The sequence below is a fragment of the Ursus maritimus genome, unplaced genomic scaffold (assembly GCF_017311325.1).
Source record: "Ursus maritimus isolate PB19 unplaced genomic scaffold, ASM1731132v1 scaffold_24, whole genome shotgun sequence".
NCBI classification, from domain to species: domain Eukaryota; kingdom Metazoa; phylum Chordata; class Mammalia; order Carnivora; family Ursidae; genus Ursus; species Ursus maritimus.
This window is the reverse complement of record NW_024424897.1, coordinates 18,763,745-18,784,768: the sequence shown is the minus strand read 5'-3', so window position 1 is coordinate 18,784,768 and position 21,024 is coordinate 18,763,745. Positions and strand designations below refer to the sequence as shown.

The 21,024-nt window shown below is 53.0% G+C and overlaps 1 protein-coding gene and 1 non-coding gene across 2 annotated transcripts; both read right to left on the bottom strand.

The window, feature by feature from the left end:
- Positions 1-6,966: 6,966 nt before the first annotated feature.
- SOST (sclerostin) lies at positions 6,967-10,374 on the bottom strand. The gene is made up of 2 exons (XM_040639871.1): positions 10,155-10,374; positions 6,967-7,462 (listed from the first exon to the last, which is right to left on the bottom strand). Exons 1-2 carry the CDS (start codon positions 10,372-10,374, stop codon positions 7,041-7,043), a joined length of 642 nt encoding a protein of 213 aa, XP_040495805.1. The 3' UTR covers positions 6,967-7,040.
- A 7,087-nt stretch (positions 10,375-17,461) lies between these two features.
- Positions 17,462-21,018, bottom strand: LOC103665857. Its single transcript, XR_005837372.1, has 2 exons — positions 20,285-21,018; positions 17,462-20,214 (listed from the first exon to the last, which is right to left on the bottom strand). It is a non-coding gene; the product is annotated as an uncharacterized LOC103665857 (transcript).
- Positions 21,019-21,024: the final 6 nt, after the last annotated feature.

Sequence of the window (21,024 nt, the reverse complement as noted above, 5' to 3'; positions counted from 1 at the left end):
AAGTGGGAGAAATGGGAGAGACTGAGAAGGGAGCCCAAGCCAGCCTTGTTGCCGCCACACAGCTCTCCTGATTAGAGGAGAGCTGGGGGCAGATCCGGGGAGCCCCTGAGGGCAATGCACAAGGAAATCTTTTCACCCCACCTTCTTGGGCCGCTTTTAGCCTCTGGGCAGAGCTGATGTGCGGTTCGGGCCTCTTGTCTGATGTCCCTGGAAGACGTGGGGCTTGGTCTTGTCCAGACCTGGCCACTGTTCCGATCTGATGTGAAGCATGGTTCCCAGTCCCCGGATGCCAGTACGGTTCTTGGACACCTGCTAACCAAGGGGCAGAAACAGGAAGCTCTAGAATACCTGCGAACGTTTGACGTTGTACAGATGGCGTATGCATACACGTGTGACCACATGTGCAGAACCAAGGGGCAGGGTGAAAGCGAATCATCGAGAAAGGGATTTGCAGTGGATTCTGTGACCCGAGTGTGCTCCCTGATGGGAATGTTCTTATACAGTTCAGAGAAGGAAGAATGACTTTTTCCAGAAGGAATTCATTTTTAGGCAACTACTTACCATTCAGGTCTCCATCCCTGGACCTACTGGGAATTCAATATACACGTATATGCCTCTACATATACGTACGTGTCTGGGCTAGAGCCGTGGCAGGAAAGAAGAATCGATACGTTAATGTTCGTGCTTTCCTGGGCTAATCCTTGCTTCCACCTCAGCCTGGATTTTGTGGGCATCCAGTAAAGGAAAACTGACTTTTCTGCAATTACATATGAATTTCATGACTTAGGTGAATCCTAGAAGGGATACATCTGCCCGATGCCCACAGCCTTACTCAAACAAACCTATCGTGCTTTTTAAGAACAAAGGCGTCCAAAGCTACATAATTGATAATATGCAAATCATTCTTCTCTGGGGCCCGTCACTTAGTCATTGATATACAGAGACAGGAGAACATACAAAGAGAGACTCACTCTCTATTACACACACACACACACACGCACGCACGCACACCTCCCCACTATAATTATAATTATCATGCTGGTTTCCAGATGAGGGGTTAATAGCCTTGGCCTGGAGACGCCTGAAAGGCACCCAAGGCAATTAGTGGTGTCCCTTCACCACCCCCTACATACTGTCAGAGCCTTTGCACTTGCTGTCCCCTCTCTGGCACGTGCATCCCCCAGCTCCCTCTGTGGCTCCCTTCCTCCCTGCGTTTAGGTCTCAACTCAAGTGCCACCTCTCAGAGAGGCCCGGCCTGGCCACCTCCAAGGCTCTCTAGCCGCTTACCAGCTGTATTTTTTCCCCCAGAACTTTCCATTCCTGGGCATTATGCTGTGCATTCCTTTGTTAGCCAGAATCCGTCTCCCCAGACCATGAGCTTCATGAGGCCCCATCATCACAACCACATGCCCAGAGCCTAGGACGGTGCCTGGCGCACAGTGGGCATTCTGTCCATATTAGCAGGACGAATGAACGAGCACCCCTCTTTTCCTCTCCACGCCTACCGTCTCCTTTCCCCAACTTTCTCTTCTGACCCCATCTCTCCTCCTTCATCTTAAGCCTGCTGGCAGGATCAGCCCTCAGGAAGCTCTCAGGCAGGTGAGGTCCGTGGCTCCTCTCCTCATGTCCGTTACCTCCGCTCCCTCGTGAGTACCTCTCTGCCACCTGCATCTGTTCCCCCTCCAGCTCTCACCTTCTTGGTGGGCAGGACCCAGGCTCAGGCACCTCAGATGATCGTAGGGTAATTGGAAAGTGGGGGGCGGAGAGAGTGTAAGAAAGGCAGGGCTGCCAGGTCACAGAGAATGGAAGGTCATTCGAGGCATCCTTTAGCACCCAGGACCCAGCCTCTTGCTTTTCCCATACGAGTCAGCACTGCCGTTGTAGGAACTCAGCCCCTTTCTCCTTGCTAGCGGATGCCTCCTCCCTCCTGCCCTAATCAACAGTATCTGTCTCCACCCTACCCCCACTCCTCTCTCCTTCCAGCTAGTGCTTCTTTGTGTAATAAACTTGGAGAGAGAGAGCCAGCTATGTGCCAGGTCCCAGGCCGGCATCGGCCCAGCCCACCTGTTGTGCACTGCCTTTGCTCCTTTTCTTCCACTGCCTCTCCTCCCTGCCCCTCCAGGTCCTGCAAAACTCCTCTCAGCCAGACCCCATCACAACCTTGCTCCCCAGAAACCCCACCCCCCTCAGGTCTCAACCACCCTGGTGGCAAATGATCACATACTCCACAGTGGTATTTTCCATTTGACTCCCCAGCAAGATTACAAACCTCTTGAGGGTAGGAGGTGTGTCTTAACTTCAGAGACCCAATCTACAGGGGCCCGGGCAAACAGCTTCTTTTGCTAGGAGCCAGATACTCCCCTCCCTCTTCCCACCATTGTCCATCCATCCCAGTCCATTCTATCCACCTAATCTCATGGGAGAAGAAATCCTGAATACGTTGAACAACGATGCAACCACAATGCACATTAGGCACCTACTGTATGCTGGGTACTGGAGGTGCCCTGGTGAGCGGCGACAGACCAAGAGTCCCTGCTTTCTTGGGTCTTAGAGTTGGGGCGAGGAGAGAGATTAACCAAACACATGAATGAATCTATCATTGTGTCACTACGAAGGTGAGCTCTCTGAAGGAACAGAGCCTTGCCCATGAAAGATAGCATGGTTTGGTTGGTCAGGGGAAGTGACACTTGGCTGAGACCTGAAGGATGGACAGGCTTTGAGTAAGCGTGCAGAGAGCATCCCAGAGCGGCAGCGCCTGAGTCTCAGCCATTCCACAGGAAGCTCTGTCTCTTATACTTGCAGCTATAGTGGCCGTGTAATTTATTGCTCGAACAGGATATTTTTGAGGGTAAAAGTGGGAGCTGTTGATAATTTCACTGGGCCAATAGGTGTCAGTGTCTGGACCAATCGGGCGCCTGGTTGCATGAATTAAGAGTGACAATCTCCCTGTTTCCTGCACCTCTAGCGATGAAAGGAACTTCAACTCCTGGTCTGAGCTGCCGGAAGCCTGAGCTTTCGCCTGCCCGTTGGACGAGGGAGAAGAGCAAGGATGCACTCCAGGAACGTGGAGGTGGAGGGCTGGGGGGAGGAGGAGGCAGGAAAGTTTACGCAGGTCCCAGGGCTAGAACCAATGATCAGGAACGAGGGCAGGCCCGCGTCAGGGAACAGGTGGGAGGTGGGCGGGTGGCACCAGTCTCCAGCGGCAGTGACTCTGAGCTTGGTGTGTGAGCTCCCCCCGGCCCGCGCCCCAGCTGCCCAAGTCCTGCCTGCTCCAGGACGGGCAGTTGGTGTTTGGGTTCCTGTGGCTTCTTTGAATTTCTTTTGCTCTACCTCCTTGTGCAAAGATGGCCTGATTCAGACTTGGAGTGTAGATAGAGCCTGATGGAGTGTGTGTGTGTGTGTGTGTGTGTGTGTGTGTGTGAGAGAGAGAGAGAGAGAGAGAGAGCAAGAGAGAGACCTGTTTCCCGCTGCCCCTCTGTTTGTCTGACTCTCAAAACTATTAATACAAACCCCACGTCTGGCTGGGCCACCAGAACACGAGCTCCCCACAGCAGAAGGCCACCCCTCCCAGCCGAGCCTGTTGTCTGTTCCGTTTCTGATCGGCGCCAGGCTCATAGACCCCATGTAGGTAGAATATAACTTTCCATAAATAACCCCTAGGCCGACCTACAATTTAGGCTTTGGGTTTTTTTTCCCCTCGTGGTAATGGGATTATAGCCTGGGCTGACCCCTCCTGGGTCTCGGGGTCCCAGAAAGCAGACCCTAGGTGTACCTGGGGCTGGGCATTGCTTGGGATGTCCAGTCCCCCCCACACGCTGCCTGGCCCACGGTGAGGACTCAGTACGTGTTGAGGAATGTGGCGGCTGGAGTCTCACGCCCCCAGGCACGCAGCCCTGCACTTTCAGCCCCAGGGCCTTTGGCTGGGCCACGCCCCCTGCTGAGAACCCTGTGCCACCTTCTTCACCAGGCGAAAACTTCTAAGCAGCACCCACCTCTGTGAAACCTTCCCAAAGCCTCCCCCCACCCCGCCCCCATTCCCACCACAAAGTGAATTGCTCCCGTGCTTGATCCTGTAACACTCTGCAGTGTGGCCTGATGACTTGCCCATGTGCCCACCAGGTTCTGAGCAGGAACTGATTGAGCAGGCTCAATCGGGCCGTGGGCGAACATTTAACCCCTTGGTGCCCCACTTTCCTTAGATCCAAACACAAGCCTGACTCTAGAGCCCGTGTCCCCATCCACTGCACCCCACGGCCTCTGGGGGCTGGAGCGTGTATCCATTTCCTACCTGTTCTCATTCCCAGCTCTGAGACACTCTTCCTCGTGCGTGGATTCCCTGCAGGCTCTCGCTGGGGCGCCCTCGGGGAGGACAGCTATCAGAAACTTGCTGGTGATGATAAGGAATTTAGGAGGGTTCATTGGGAGTTAAAGTGATTAGTCGGCGGGGCTGGGGAGGGCTTTGGGGTGGGGTTACCCTCAGAGGGGCTGGACTGGATTCAAAGCTGGACTCATCTCTCCCTGTGGCGGCTGAAGAGTATTTCTTGCGGGTCAGCCAGTGTCCAGCGCTGTGAGACACCTTGATGAGACAAGACTGAGAGACGGACAAGACATTGTCCCTGCTTGTGATCTTACATTTTCACCAGGGAGGCATACAGGTCACGTTTGGAAAAACGCTTGACAGAGCTCCCCGGGAGCTGGAACTGAGTTGTACGTGGTTTGTGTCGGTCTCAGCCCTAAGCAGGGCTTGGCCAGGTGAGACACATGATCCATGAACCAATATTGAATGGAAGACCCAGAATCAGAAACCGAGGTCGTGGCACAGACAAAGGGCCTGGGGCATCTGAGGAGAGCTCAGCGGGGATGGCAACATCCCGGGAAGGTTCAGGCTCAGAGGTGACAAGGAACACGAACTCTAAAGTAAGAGCAGGAGTCGTTGGGGATGGTCTGTAGGCGTGGGGGTAAACTAAGGCAGGGACGCGTGTAGCAGTAGAACGTAGCCCCTTGGGAGTCAGGAAGGAAGTTTGGTAGAGCGGGGTGGGGGATGGGAATCAAGCAGGGGAAGGCCTCACATGTCAGGCTGAGAAGCTGGAGCTCAATTCTGGGCACAGAGGAGCTATGGAAGGATTGTGAGCCAGGGTGTGGTGCGATGAGAACGGTGTTTCTGGAACACGGTGTGGAGGGCAGGCTGCTTGAGGGAGACCAGGCTGAAGTTATGACAATGGCCGCGGTGAAGGAATGAGGTCTAGGTTTGGAAAGGAAGGGACAGACATGACTTTTCAAAGAGAGGACATAATTGCCACAAGGGCCACCGTGGCCCAGTCAAAGGTGCCTCCAAGGTTGAAGTCCTAGTGGCCAAGAGAAGGATGTGAACCTTGACGGAAATGACCGTGTGTGGTTGACAAAATGAGACCACATCTTCTCGGAAATGATTCATTGTCTTTATTAACAATGCCTCTGGATTCGGAAAGAACAGACTGGTATTTCATAAAGCAATATTAACATTGTCATTTCTCTACAAGAAAAACTTTTGCATAAATAACTTAAGTGAGAAAATAAATATGTAACTTAACTCTTTTTAAGACCCACGACTTTCATTCTTGTGGACAAATCCCACATGAAAGGATTGCAAACATGACCAGCCCGGCAGGCTTTCACATGGCATGTGCTTCTGTTTAAAAAAAAAAAAAAAAAGTTTCTTTTTTTCTTTCTTTTTTTTTTTTTTTTTTTTTACAATTAAAAACTACACAGAAAGTAAGAGGTGTCTGGAAATGACTTTCAGAAAGCTTTTTGGACGGCAGCTAACTGGCTTTGCGGTTTTCTCGGCATATGTACAGCACTTGTAATCTTCCCCCAAGTGGTAGTATTTGAATGGAAGATGAGCAATCACAGGTAACAGCAGGAAGAAGCTGCTTTCTAGACAGAACCGTGTCTGTGAGTGGTAGGCCGGGGTGCCTCCAAAGGGACCTGCTGGTCTTTGAATGGGTGCTGGCTGCTGTCTTGGGGCTGCGAACCCAGAGTCCTGGGACCTTGAGCTTCTCTGCAGAGGGTGACTTTAAAATATAGCCATGGGGCGCCCTCACCCCCCAGCCTTGGGACCGGCTCCTTCTCTACCCCAATTGGTGGTATTGTTTCTGCCTCGGTTGAGGTGGAGGGGTCGAGGTCGGCAGACATCTGGGGGCCAGGCTGGAAAGAACTCAGCTTCTTCCAGGAGTTTGTCGGCCATAAAGAAGGCTCCCCCACCACACTTGTTTTTTTCATCCTTGGCTGTCAGATCAGAGGATTACAACTCCCAATTCTGGGCATGACCATGGCGGTAATCCAATCCAACCTCTCTCTCTCTCTCTCTCTCTCTCTCTCTCCTTTGCCCATTCAAAAGGCACCCAAGGCCTTGGAATCATGCGACAGTCGATTCCTCGAGATACAAATCCCAGCCCCTACCTTCATTTTCCAAAGAGGAAACTGAGGACAGACTCTGGACAGAAAGAGAAGAGTGTGGTCCCAGGTCATCCAGCAAGTTAGTGGCAGAGTCTGGACTGGGAACCCTATCTGCGGACCCCAGTCCTGTGTTCTTGGCACAACAAGGCACTAAAAAGGCTTTATGAGGGGCAGAGGAGTGGAGGAGGAATCTTATCGAACTTTCTTAACCAGTCCCCCGGCCTCTTCCATTCCCCACCGCTCCCTTAGAACCCCTGGGCGGGGAAATGCTGGCTTTTCTGCCTCCTCTGAAGTGGGACCAGCAAAGGTGGGCGGCCCCGGTGGGCGGGGCTGCGTGGCTCAGTGTGTGTGACTCTCAGCGCCCTCCCCTGCCCTGCGGGACCCCCTCGGACGCGGGGGAGTGGGGGGGAGGTTGGGCTCGGCTGGCACCCCGGGATCCGCAGGGCCTGGCTACCGCCTGCTGAAGCCCGGAAAGGTCTCAGCCCCCTGCCGCGGGTTGCAGACATTTACAATGAGATACAAACAATCAGACCGCGCGCAGAGGGCAGAAACGGGGGCGCCTGGGCCGGGGCGCTGGTGGGGGAGCGCGGCGCGGCGGGCGGCCTCTAATAGGCGTTCTCCAGCTCCGCCTGATTGGCTTTGGTGCCCCGGGCGCGGGGCCGCGGCTTTCGGCCCTTCTGCGGCCGCGCGGCCTCGGGCCCGAAGTCCTTGAGCTCGGACTGGTTGTGGAAGCGGGTGAGGCGTTTGCACTTGCACGAGGCCACCAGGCGCACCTTGCGCGCGCGCGGCGCCGCGCCCCCGGGGCACAGCAGCTGCACCCGCTGGGCGCGGTAGCGGTCGGGGATGCAGCGGAAGTCGGGCCCGCTCGGGCGCCACCACTTGCCGCGGCCGATGGCGTTGGGCAGCAGGCGCGCCGGGCCGCACTGGCCGGAGCACACCAGCTCGGTGACCGGCTTGGCGCTGCGGCAGGGCCCGTCCGTCACGTAGCGGGTGAAGTGCAGCTCGCGGCAGCTGTACTCGGACGCGTCTGCGGAGAGAGGGCGCGTGAGACCAGCCCGACTCCCTGCGGGCCACCAACCCGCGCCCCCGCCCCCCAGGGCTTTTCCAAACCTGCTGCCTTCCAGATGCGTTTCCCAGGGTCTCTATTCTGGGGCGGGTGGAAAGACCTCTGGCCCACCCTATCCCCCCGAAACCTTTGGAGCCAAGTGTCTGTTGCGGTTCAAAGACCAGCTCCGAAGCTGTGTGATGTTGGGCAAGTCATTTAACCTCTCTGCGCTTCCTGTCTGTAAAATGGGTTGTCCTAAGGAGTTAGTGAGTGACTCCATAGCATATATAAGGCAGGGGACACTGTGAGCACATAGTAAGAGCTGAAAGTATGGGCTGTTGTTATGTGTTCTTCTTCTTCTCCACGGGGGCCTTTTTCTCCGGATATAAGTCACATCTGTGTCACTGAGTGCCTGGTCTAGGCAGAGTTGGTACTAGCCACACCCTTCTCATGGCCTTGGCTTCTCCTAAGTTCTTTTTCCAGCCACTTGGGAGGGATGGCGAGGGGATGGAGAAAGGAGTTGGGGTTAATTGAAGGTAATAAATCAGAGCAGCTGCTGCGGAGGAGAGAGATGGAAGGGGAGGTGGGGAGGAGAAGTCATTAGACTTGAAAAGAGCCAAAGGCTGCTTGTCCAACCCCCTCATCATCACTGAGGACCAGGAGGCCTAGAGAGGAAAAAGCACTTGCCCAAAACGTAGAGCTGGGTGTCCTCACTCTGCTTTCCCCGGGGCCCCAGCACCTCTGGGTTCCCGTAACTGTGGAAGCTCTGTGCCTGAGCACCCACGTGGGAGGCTGGGCTGGGGGTGGGGGCGAAGGGCTACCTCTACTACAGTTACTTCCCTACCAGAGGGGACGGAGCTCTATCTGAAAACCTACGGGTTCAGCTGCTGCAAACACTTATTAAACACCTGCTATGTGCCAGGCACGCTGCTGGGCACCTCTCTTGCTTTGGGCCATTTTAATGGATCCTGGATGGTGACACGGGCTTGCTCCCGGGTTGGGGGGTGGGGATTGGGCCCTGAGGCCTGGCTCGGTCCCCTGAAGACACCTTGATCAACTCTCCTACTGTGGGCTTAGACAGGTGGGAGCTTTTTAAACAGCTGTTCCTCATGTGAGCACCTGTCTGTCACCCAAGGGTCTCATGGGGACAGTTCCCACGTGACACAAAGGGATGAAAAATAGTCCTGGGACCAAAAGCAGAGAGAGCAGAGAAGGCCAGGCCTCGACCCCCCAGGCCCCGGAGAATAAGCAGAGCAGGGGAAAGGTGGGTTTGCCTTCCTCCAGTGGCTGACCTTCTGGTTTCTGGGCTGACTTGGCATCCTCACCCCTGCAGGGGTAGTGTGTGGGGGCGGCCTGTTTGCCCAGGGAAGGAGGCTTTTTGGGCTTTCCAAGAATAGTGCCCCAGGTCAGGCACTTCCTGTACAGAGGGTGACTTCGTTTTCGGCTCACAGCTCCCTCGCTGGGGGTCTGTGGCCTCTCATGGGAGCCCAGGGAGGTGGATAGTTTGTACTTGGGTCCCGTAGAGCCCAGGAAGCAGTCCCTTGAGCTTAATCAACCTTGCCTGGGCCAGAGTGGTGGGGTGGTGTGCTCCTGCCCTCCCTTTTTGAAGACTTGAGGCCCCCGGCCTCCTGTGGGGTTGCCCCCTTTGCAGAGCCCCACATTCCCAGCTGGTTGTGGGGCAGGGAGGGTTGGGACGACGGGGCCTGGCCGTGGACTCCTCTCCCACCCGGACAATGACTGGAGGGCAGCTGAGGCCCTCCCTCTGAAGTGTCATTCCGGCCCCGCCCCCAGCCGGTCTTGCCAGCTGCATGGCCAGCTGTGCACACCGCCCCCTAGGCTTCTCTGCGCAGACCTGACCGGGGGCCCAGCTGTGCCCTTCATGAGGGCCCTTGCCTTGTCATGAGGGTCAGGCTCCCTCCCTAGTAATAAGGCAAGGCTGGGTCTGGGGTGGGGACCTGGTGCCAGATGGGGCCACCTGCATCCACTCCCTGCACAGAGGACGCTACCTCCCCTCCAGGGCCTGGACCCAAGCTGCAAGCCAGGTCAGAGGCTAAAACCCTGCCTACCACTTCTGTTCCTTCAAGGGCCAGCTCAGGGGGCAGACTCGGGGCAGCGGGAGTGTCCTCTCCCCACCGCTTTCTGGGGATTTGCGCCCCCCCCCCACACCCCCATTAGACTGGGGTCAAGTCTCAGCTCTTCTACTCCCTACCAAGTTACTCAGTGTCTGGGGATTTCCTCACTTTCCAACTGGGAATGTACCTCTGGGGCTCCCCTGCGGTGGGTCCCCAGGGTATGGGTTCAGGTACCCCGGGGGGAGAGCATCTGCCTCCAGCAGGTGCTCACAGATGGAAGTCTCCCTTGCCTGGTCCCCTGTCCAGGGTGCCAGCTGCCACACCTGTCTCCTGTATTCTCAGGCGGGGATTCTTGAAAACCGTCTCAGAGTTGGATTCTCACCACCTCAGCCTCTTTCCCGCCCCAGGCTCCTGCTGCCAGAGCCCCCCCCCCACCTCACCACCACCCCCTGCTGGAACGCCAAGGCTCTTCTGACTTGCCACCCTCCCCCCCGCCTCCAGGCAAGGCTGTCCCTCCGTTAGCGTCCACCCAGTCTTCAAAACCTCCCAGAGAGAACACTCCCAGGCCCCTCGTGCGAGAATTGCTCTCCTCTACCCCATACCTTTGGTCTCGAAGGGATGGTGAGGGGGCCTCCCTCCGTTCTCCGCCCGGTTCATGGTCTTGTTGTTCTCCAGCTCTGGCGGAGGCTCGGGGTACTCGCCCAGCTCCGGGATGACTTCTGTGGCATCGTTCTTGAAGGCCTGCCACCCCTGGCCCTCCACCACACGGAAGGCCGTGTGCACCAGCAGGCAGACGAGACACAGAGCGAGAGAGAGCTGCATGGTGCCAGCCGGAGGAGGGCACTCAGCCTCCAGTAGCACAGGCTCCGCTCCCCAGCCTGGGACACGTTTGCCTTTTTAAAGCCCCCTCTGCCTGGTGCTAACCAATGAGGACAGGCTGGGGCAGGGCTGGGCCCACGTCTCCCTCAGGCCAGGGGGAGGGAACGGGGTGTGCTCACAGCAAGCCCTCCCCAAAGACTTCTCAGGCACAGCCAACTCCCAAATTGCTGCTCCCAGGTGACCTAGAGAGAGGGGGCGTGTGAGGCAAGCCTGCCCTCCCGCACCTCCCACGGGCAGCCGGCTGTGGTTTTCAGATATCGAAATGAGCTCCAGCTCGTAATCTTCGCCTCTTGGGCCCCTTGGGCTTTCTCAAAAACAAATTGTGGACCAGCTTCACAAAGAAAAGGACGGCTCTGAGCCCTCCACAGGGCTGAGCCCAGCCGAGTCCCTTTCTGAGGCCAAGTTCATTTGTTACCCCACCCACAAATGGCCCAAGGGCTCTCTCTTTGGCCCCCACAGACAGAGGCAGAAGGGTGCTCTTTAAGAGATCTCATTGGTCCCAATTCCATGAGGCTAAGCATCGATTATCCTGACCAAGAAAGCCCCTTGTTGGCACCCTCTGGAAGGCAAGAGGGAGAACTGGAAGGCCACGGGGAGGGCGTCTGCTTACACGCGGAGGCGGGGATTCTGGGTACCAGGCCAGGACGAGCGAATCAATGGGCACTGGTGATGGAGCCCCAGGAGGAAATCTTGGGGCTTCTGCACACAGTGACAGGCACTCCTTGGCCAAGACGCTCACTGCCGCCTGCAGACCCATGTGCCAAAGGCACCTATTTCCCTGGCCAGGCTGCGGTAGGAATGGAGAGCACAAAATCCCTTTTCTTAGTAAAAGCCAAGGCCAGCATTTTTAGTGCTGACATCCTCTTCTTCTCCTTTTTCTTTTTTTTTTGGGGGGGGGAGTTTGTTTGTTGTTGTTGGGTTTTTGTTTTTGTTTTGTCTCCCAAACCAATACATTTTTCAAAAAGAGCTCTGAGTCCTAGATGGAAAAGCTCATTGGGCATGCTACGGGGTACATTCCATGAAGCCATCCCAGGTCCAGCTAGCCACAAAGAAGCCAAAAAGGATTGCTACCTTAGCCCTGGAGCAGAATGAGGGGCCTGGGAGGGGTAGAGGTGCCAGGAGAAGGTTCACACCTGAGGTGCAGGAAAAGAAAGGAGAGCCAGCGGAAGCTTTCACTGCAGGGGAAAGAGGTGGCACAACCGGCTCCTGGCCCTGAAGGAGGCTGGGAAGAGGGCTGTGGCCCAGGTCCCCCTGGTATTCTCACTGGGCAATGAATCAGCACACCCCACCTGCAGAGCCTCTAGGAGGCCTTTGCCACCTGCCTTGACTTGTAAACCGTTGTGTCCATCTGCAGCCGTCTGTCCCTCCTTTCCACCATCCATCACTCCACACATGAATGCAGCTGCTCTGACAGTTTTACAAGCCAGACAGAAGCCCCTGCAGGAAGGGCCCTCTCTGATACCTGCTTCCTAAGTCAGCTTCCTTCGGGGCAGGCGAAAACAGCTGTGGCCATTGTTGGAGGTGATCTATCTCTCCCAACAGAGCCCATGGGTGTTGTGAGAAGCTGGCCCTCTGCGCCCCCTCCCTCTGTCTCTGACCCTCCAGCCTCCTTTTCCCTTGCTCTGGAATGTGGACCATTAACCCGATCGTGGCCAGACAACTGCCTTCTTGCCCTGGATTTGGGAAAGGGCAGTTCCGAGGCCCGGGATCCTTGAGCGGGCGCGATCCGGGCGCTGAAGCCCCACCTGCTGGTGGGAGCTACAGACCCATCTGCGCGCGCGGGAGTCCGTGGGACCCATCCTCGGAGCGCTGCTGCCACCTGCTGGAGAGAGAAGGAAGAGCCAGCGGCTGCTGGACGGCGAAGGGTTTTATTTCATTTCATTGTTTTATTTGAAACTGAAGTCATTGTTAAAAGAAAAAAGGGAAGAATCCAGTGGATTTGAACCTATGAAGTGTGTCCATCCTTTTTAATTATTCTCCAAGGTATAACCGTCCTCTTCCCAGAACGGCTCACAGAGAAGCTGCTATGATACCATCTGCTTTTTCACTTCATGCTTCGAGCTTTATATTTACTCTGTTCCAGAGCTTGTCTGTTCAGAGTTAAACCCCCAGGGTTTTAGCTGACTTCTGTTGCAGGTCCTTTCCGTTATTTCCAGTGCTCCCCTATCCCCAGCAGGGATGCTATGAACTTCCTTGTACGAAGTAATTTTTTGAGTTAAACTTTTTGAAATCATTGTAAATTCACATGTACTTGTAAAGAATAAACCAAGGGACATTCCATGTACCCTTTGTCCAGTTTCTTTCAATGATAACATCTTGTAAAACTATAGTACAATATAACCAGGATATTGACATTGATACAACCCACCGATCTGATTCAGATTTCCCCAGGTTTACTTGTATTCATGCGCACATGCACACGTGTGTGTGTGTGTGTGTGTCGGTCTATGTCACTTTATCACATGTGTAAGTTCCAGGATCCATCACAGCCAAGATAAAGAACAACTCTGTGACCACAAAGATCCCTCTTGCTGCCTTTTGATAATGACACCTACCTTCTTCCCAAGCCCCCGTCTTCTCCCCTACCCCTCGGTACCACTGATCTGTCATTTCAGAAGAGTCACATAAATGGAATCAAATAGTATGTAACCTCTTAGGACTGGCTTTTCTCGCCCCACGTGATTCCCTGGAGACTCATCCTGGATGTTACCCGTATCAACGATTTGTTCCTTTTTACTGCTGGATAATATGCCACAAAATAATTTTAAAAAAACCCAACACTTTAGGGTTATTTCCAGAAGCAAACACTGGGTCTGGGAGGGTGAACAGTTGGCTGTGCATTGCAGGGTTGCTCTCCAGAAAGCTCAGCCAGGTCCCCGGTCCCACCAGTGACGTACAGGTAGACGTGTGCGTGAGTCGCCTAGGGCTGCCGAAACCAAGCTCCCCAAACTGGGTGGCTGGAACGACAGAAACGCTTCGTCTCATAGTTCTGGAGGCTGGAACTGTGAGAGCAGAGTGTTGGCAAGGCTGGTTCCTTGTGAGGGCTTCTGAGGGGAGTCCGTTTCGTGCCTCTGCCCAATCGTCGGCATTCCTTGACTTATAGAAGCTTCCCCCCCCATCTCTGCTGTCATCTTCATTCACATGGCATTCTCCCTGTGTGTTTGTCTATGCCCTCGTTTCCCCTTTGTTATAAGGACATCAGTCATTTTCAATTAGGGCCCATTCTAATGACCTCATCTTCTCTATTTACATCTGCTACAACCCTACGTCCAAATAAGGTCACATTCTGATTAAGTTAGGAGTTAGGATCCAAGATACGAGTTTTGGAGGGTACAGTCACAGCACACCCCTCCACGAGGTTGCCAACCCTGGGTGTGGGCTGGAAATCTCTAAATTGCATTTAATAATTTGACAGTTGTACCTCAGTTTCTAGCAGGGCTTTTTTTCCTACGTGGTGACTTGCTGTTTCTCATTTCTACCAAGCTGCCTGTTCGTATGTCCACTCGCCCAACACTTAATGAAGTAAGGCCCCCCTGCCAGGAGCTGCGAACTGATCCGCGCTCCCCCTCCCGGAGCTCCTGTACCAGGGAAGAAAACAGTTCTTCAGCAAAGAAAGTGGTTAGTGCCACTGAGGAAAGGTTCAGAGGCATTTTTTTTTAAGGGACAAAGTATTATGAGCCTTCAGAGAGGAGAACAGTCTCTTCTGCCCGGTGTGGGTCTGGGTCCTCACAGGAAGACGTGGTATTTGGAGCGCACTCTGAAGGACAGGCCGAGTTTGGAAAGGAAGTTATGCTCCTTTGAATCCTCGGGATTACAGAATCTTTGATCTGAAAGAAGCCTCCAAAGGCATCTAACTCTACTTGCTTCTCAAGCCCACCTGTCTGTAATTCATGGGAACTGAGGGTTCTCCTTATGGGCTGCATTTTTACAGACTTTGCTCCCACAGGTCGGAGTAAAATGGAGTATCTGGATTTGGAGGGCGATCTGTTTATAGGCAGTTGTCTGCAATAAGGGACGTCCAAATCACCCTTTTTTAAGATGTTATGTATTTATTTGACAGAGAGCGTGCGCGAGCCAGTGCACAAGGTGGGGGCAGAGGGAGAGGGAGAAGCAGGCTCCCCGCGGAGCAGAGAGCCTGGTGTGGGGCTCGATCTCCGGACCCCCTGGGATCATCACCTGAGCACCTGAGCAGAAGGCAGATGCCTTCTGAGCCACCCAGGCGCCACCCAGGCGCCCCAAATCAGCCTGCCTTTATTCACAGTTGAGAGCCTGTGTCCTGGAGAGCATTAGGGTCTTAGCACAGGTGGAAAATGGAACTCTCCCACTTGCTCATTCAGCAGCTGCTAAGGGACAAAGAGGAGGGGAGTCGCAAGGAGCACTGTCACTCGCACACCCCCAGCCCCTCTTAGAATGGGCTAATGGTTCCCCCAGCCCTAGCTGGATGGAGTTTCCATGTCCCTGCTGGTAACCAGGCCCTTCGAGGCGGGCCCAGCTCATCCACAACTGCCCTCCAAACCACCACCCTGTGCCTGGAGGACGCCTGTCTGCAAACCCTTAAAGAAAAAAGGATTCGTGAGACTTGTTAAAAATGGTAAAGACGACTTTGCTCAAGGGGGTCCTCTGGGGATAGATACAGGAACCCCTGCTCGGGGCTCTTGCAGTGGTGGAGAGAGACAGGGTTCAGCTCCGAACACAACACAGAAAAGTGGGAATCTATAGCCCAGGAGCAGGGTGGGGTCAGTGGATGGAAAATCACTAAGAGGAAGCAGGGAAGGAAGGGGGGGATTCTGGCTAAACCAACCTAACCTGATCCCTGCTGAAGGCAGCCCGGGAGATCAGACTTCACTTGCCGGACAGTGGCGGGTGAAGAACCCAATTAGATATTGAGGGGGGTCAGATGGGGAGGTTGGGGGGATTCTGGCTAAAGTGGGACAATAGGGAGACAAACATGGTCTACATTTTAGTGTAGACTTCCAAAACGCAATCTCTGTGCACTTAAACTTCTTATAAATGGGTCATCAATTCAGAAGGCCATGGCTCGGAGACTTCTAAAAATCAAGTTTGGGCATGCCACCCCCGTAAAGTTACCTTTTTTTTTTTTTAAGTCATCTCTACACCCCAGCATGGGGCTCAAACTCACAACCAAGAGATCAAGAGTTGCACACTCCCGCTGAGCCAACCAGGCAACCCCCCATAAAATCACACAAGCATGCAGAGAACAAGCCTCCCTGGCTTTGAGTATTGGGATGTGCTTGACACTATGCCATCACAACCGAGACAGAAGTTAACAGGATATTAAGCAGATAAACTGCAACTGTCATTCATAAGTCTCATTTCAACATTCTGTGCTCACGGAAGCCGCCTGGACCTTTAAAATTAGAGTATACAGAAATCACAGCACGCCATACGCAACAGAATGCCAGGTAGCTAGTCAAGTGCATGGTGCTCTAAGAAACAACTGTCCGTTAAGCACAAAAGCAAAGTGCAGAACGTTTTCCATGGAGATCTCTATATGCACACATACACGTATGTGTACTTACATATGCATGGGATTTTTCTTTTCTTTTTTTTTTTAAGATTTTATTTGTCAGAGAAACAGAGAGAGAACACAAGCAGGGGGAGCGGCAGGCAGAGGGAGAAGCAGGGTCCCCGCTGAGCAGGGAGCCCTATAAGGGGTTCGATCCCAGGGTCCTGGGATCATGACCTGAGCTGAAGGCAGATGCTTAACCAACTGAGCCACCCAGGTGCCCCTAGGAGGATAACCTTCTTAGCAGTGGCTTCCTCTGAGAAGACGGATTAAAAGTTTGGGGTAGGAGACTGACTTTTTGTGATAAGCCTTCTGTATTGTTTGAATTTATATTTTGTACAGGTAGTATTACCTTTTTAATTAAAAGGCTCTTTAAAAAACCCTTTTTTTTTTTAAAGATTTTATTTATTTATTCGACAGAGATAGAGACAGCCAGCGAGAGAGGGAACACAAGCAGGGGGAGTGGGAGAGGAAGAAGCAGGCTCATAGCGGAGCAGCCTGATGTGGGGCTCGATCTCATAACGCCGGGATCACACCCTGAGCCGAAGGCAGACGCTTAACCGCTGTGCCACCCAGGCGCCCCCAAAAAGCACTTTTTACCAGTTTCATATATTGGTGTTCTGCCTTAAAATTCTATGTAAAAACATACAGATTATATTGCCAAAGAGGCTGGACAAATAATGAGTTAGTCTAGCTGCTTCTGCTATGGGGAACTGGAGAAGAAAGACGGGTTTATTTATTTTTATTATTTATTTTTTTTAAACATTTCGTTTATTTGAGAAAGAGTGAGAGAGCACATGAGCTGGGGAGCGGGGAGGGGGCAGAAGGAGAAGCAGAGTCCCCGCTGAGCAGGGAGCCTGATGTGGGACTCGATCCCAGGACCCCGAGATCATGACCTGAGCCGAAGGCAGACGCTTCACCAACTGAGCCACCCCAGGTGCTCCAGAAAGAGGTTTTTTTCTGTCAGGAAAAAAAAGGCACCCAACTCTCTTGAGTTTTTTTATTCAGAGAAAAAAAGCCCATGCTTACCATAAGAGAGATGAATGCTGATGGAGGAGTTTAAGGCATCGGGGGGCAGGGCTATGTTTTGGGGCTGTCCATTTGCAGGACCATTCAAACCCTAAAATGCCACCTAATCATCTTCACGGGAGGCCACCTTGAGACTGTCACCCCCAGTCTCTTACTTTCTTAGGAACATAGACCCACCTCCCTTATTTAGGATGGGCCTTTCTATGCAAGAATATTCCAGTCAATTATCCCTCAAAAAAGCTGCATTTTTTTAAGAAATCAAATAAATAAAAAGATTATTCCTATCACGGGAAATTTCTAGTACCACCAAGAGGTTTAATCGACATGTGCTGTATAAATATAATCATCATGGGACTGAGAATGAGTTCGGGAGGGCTAACTTTTAGATGAGGCTAACTTCTGACAGTTAGAAAAAAGCAAACATAAGAGCATCAAAGAAAATCAGCGGTGATGAGGAGGACAAAAAAGACGGTCTCTGTGTAACATAAGACATTTATTTTGGTTACAGTTAGTGTTTTAACACTGACTTGCGATACAACAGACGTTAAACTTACTTTCCTTCAAAACCAATTTAATACCTTCCCCTTTTCTGTCCAGGACACTCACACTTTCACAATCAAATTACCCTGAAAGCTGACAGGAGATAAATTAAGCTTCCACCCGCTCTGCTCTCGCACCCAGAGAGGGCCTCTACTTCCAATCAGGATTCAGTCTTGACTTGGTTAAGACCAACCCTGCTGGCTCATCAGTGGTTCCTGACACCGGTTTTATGACAGAAAATGTCCTGCGAGGAAAGCGCCTATCTTCCTGTTATAAGATCAGTGCTTATTAGGATTAAAACATTAGCATCTTAACATTAACTTGTGACACAAAAGGCACCAACATTCCCTTCCAAACCATCCATCACCATGGGTGGAACACAGCGCCACCTGCTGGCCACCATATTATTACATACCCTATAATTTCCAGGTGGGGATTCTCAAGAGAACCCTACAGTGTCAGAGCCAAAGGGACCTTAGCGGGTCTTCTAGATGAGTCCCCATGTTTGAGAGATGTGGTTTCTGCTCTCCAGATAACTCAGAGTGGCAGGGAAGCAGACCAGCCTGTGGGAAGTGTACTGCTTTTAGATTTGAGAAGAAAACCATCTGGGGCTCTAATTTGACCAAGGTGGGGGTCTGCTCGTCAGAGAAAGGGATCAGGGCAGGGGGGAGGGTAAAGGCACCCTGAGTTCCTATTCCATCACTTCCCAGGGGTAGAAAGCTGTCCAGAAACAGCTTCCACTGGCAGCTGGGTACGTGCTGGCTCTTACACAATAGAATTTTACTTTACCCAAAAATTAGGAGCGAAATCTCATGAAGTAGAGATAGGGCTTCTGGGACTAAAGACTCCCAAGAAATCCCCAGTTATCAGCATAAAAGTAGCCCCCAAGTAAAGGCAGTCATTCTCCCAGTGGCTTTTTCTCCCTCATGCCCCCACGAAAAGGCCTTCAAGAGGTCCTTAATTAGCCTGAGTAGCTGTGGCTGTCCTATGGGGTGACCCCGGCCTACGGGTGGGAGCAAGAGCCCTAGCCCCAGTCCAAGGGCCTCTTCCAGAAGTACAGCAGAAAGCTCCAACTTAGGGATGCTACATGCTTCCTGGAGGAAGAGCCACACATTCTAGCCGCATCGGGGACCCACGCTTTTTGCTTCCTTCTCCTGGAGTGGGGATGGGTTTGTATCAACTCCCTTCAACCCTCTTCCAGACACCCCCCCCCCCCGCCGTGGCACCCCTTGACCAGTTGTACCCCGTCCACAAAACTAACTGGCTCTTGTGCACACGGCCTGGGTCAAAGGCATATGCAGCGCACCCGGACATTCCCAGGGGGCTCTTTTTTGACGAGGAGCATAGTATGGGACAAAGGATTCAGCTTCAGGGAGCAGCACACCTGAAATCTTGCCTCGGCTCTCCCTTAGAGCCGGGACAGCCCGGGTGCCATGCCCTCCATCAGCCCAAACCCCAGTTCCTGTCCCTTGAAAGGTCACAATACCTGAATGAGCTCTACCAACTTGAGAGGGTTATTGGAAGGATCAAGTCAGATTAAGTGGGACGGTTCTCTGGAAACTGTGAGGTGAGGTACACGGGTTAGAGGACGACCATTTCACTGAGCTGGGTCTATGTGGGCAGTCCGGGATCTGGAAAAGATGACAGCTCCTACTTAGTTCAGGGTGGCTGTGGTCACAGAGGAAAGGGACCGTCCAGGCCCCGCACTGCTGGCCCTGTGGCAGGAGAGGCCATGACACCCAGGAGTGAGGCCCTGCGGCACCCTGCTTCTCCCCATCTAGCCGGACGCCCCTGGTCAACTCTGAAAAAGGCACAGTCCCCACCTCGACAGGTTAAGACTGCCTGAATTTCCATTTAAAACTGAATTTTAAAGACTCGACAAAAGCCCTTGGTTTTTCACTGCTGCTAAGGCTCCTTTTGCAAATCCTTGCAAGTGATTCTACCACAAATACAGGTTTCTGGGAGCTTGATACACCCGCCAGAACACCACCCTGCATGTATCTGGGGCTCAAAAAAATTAAAAAAATAAAAAATAAAAAAAAATAAAAATAAAAACAAAAAACAAAAACGTTCACTTCCGCAAACTTTTCTAGACCTCTGCGAGCCAGGAGCTGGGGGGTAGGGCTGAGGACTACGTCTCTGCTGCTAGGGAACCTGAGCCACTTTCCACGGCGACAATCATCTGAAGCCCTAAAAAGACGGTGTTCAAAACAAAACTCCATATTCTGACAACTGTGCACACACGCGTGAGCGTGAGCGCTAGTGCATTCTGATGTCATCCTTAAATTAGTCCTAAAAAAATGGTGGTTCCGGTTTGTTTGCTCTCCCACCAGGAAAGTCTCCATTTGGACGCTCCGCTGTGCTTCATTTGGGCCTGAGTCATTTTTGCTCCCAGGGCTCCAGGATCTTTCTTGGCACCACAGGGCCCTAAGAACTACCTAGAAGTGGGCAGGGCCCGCTCCTCCGTCCTCTGGCTGTGTTTCTGAGACACACACCCCCCCTCCACACCCACACACCCACCCTGTAATTGGCCAACTTCCTCCTTCTGTCCTTGGAATAGCAACCGAGACAAAAAGCAGCTAGCAGGAGTGGCTTGAGCTCGCCAACGCTATAATTCAGGACAAAACCTTTGTAATTCTTCAAATGGTGGGGTTTTTAAATAGGCTGGGACTTCAACACTCTGTTTTCTAAAAAAATAAAATAAAATAAAATAAAATAAAATAAAATAAAATAAAATAAAATAAAACCAAACCAAACCATGTTCAAGGCATCGCTCTTCTAACAATCCACGAGACTGAGAGCAGTCCAAGGGAAACATTCCATAGCAGCGGATTCCGAATGCAAGCCCTCCGAAGAGTCGCAGTTTAGAAACTATGGACTTACGGGAGTCCCACGGCCTCTTTGTTTGGGTATCTTTAATCCTACTGAAATACTTAAAATGCAGTCTCTTCATAGGAATCTCCACCCCCTAACGACTGCCGGCCATGGGGCCAGCTTCAGGCCTCACACTGCACGTCTGCCTACAGCAAGGAGTGGGCAGCTGGCGGGGGAGGGGGGGAACGACAGGCATGGTGGGGGGAGAGAGGCCTGCGTTTGCATAGTTCCCTTACAGGTGCTGAGGTCCCCACTCAGAAGAGGACCCAGGGGTGGGTGGGAGGGAGCGGGGGAAGTCAGGAGGGGCCCCTGGGGGCATCTCGAGCCTTACACTCCCTCAGACCTCCTGCCTCGGGTCATCAAGGAGAAGCATGCATGTCACAGGCCGTCCCCCTCTGTGCCCCAACCTCGGGGAGAGGACATCATAAACGGCAGGCACAAGGACACACCAGGGAGCGACAATGCCTTCCTTAGCAAGCTTCTTTATATGCTCCCCAGGGGGAAAGTGGCCCAGGGCTGTGTTGGGACAGACTTGTGGGCAAGTGCCTGGTGATGCTGGGAGCAGGGTACACTGTGTTTCCTAAACATGGCGGCTTGGGACCCCTCGACCAGGGCCTCCCCTG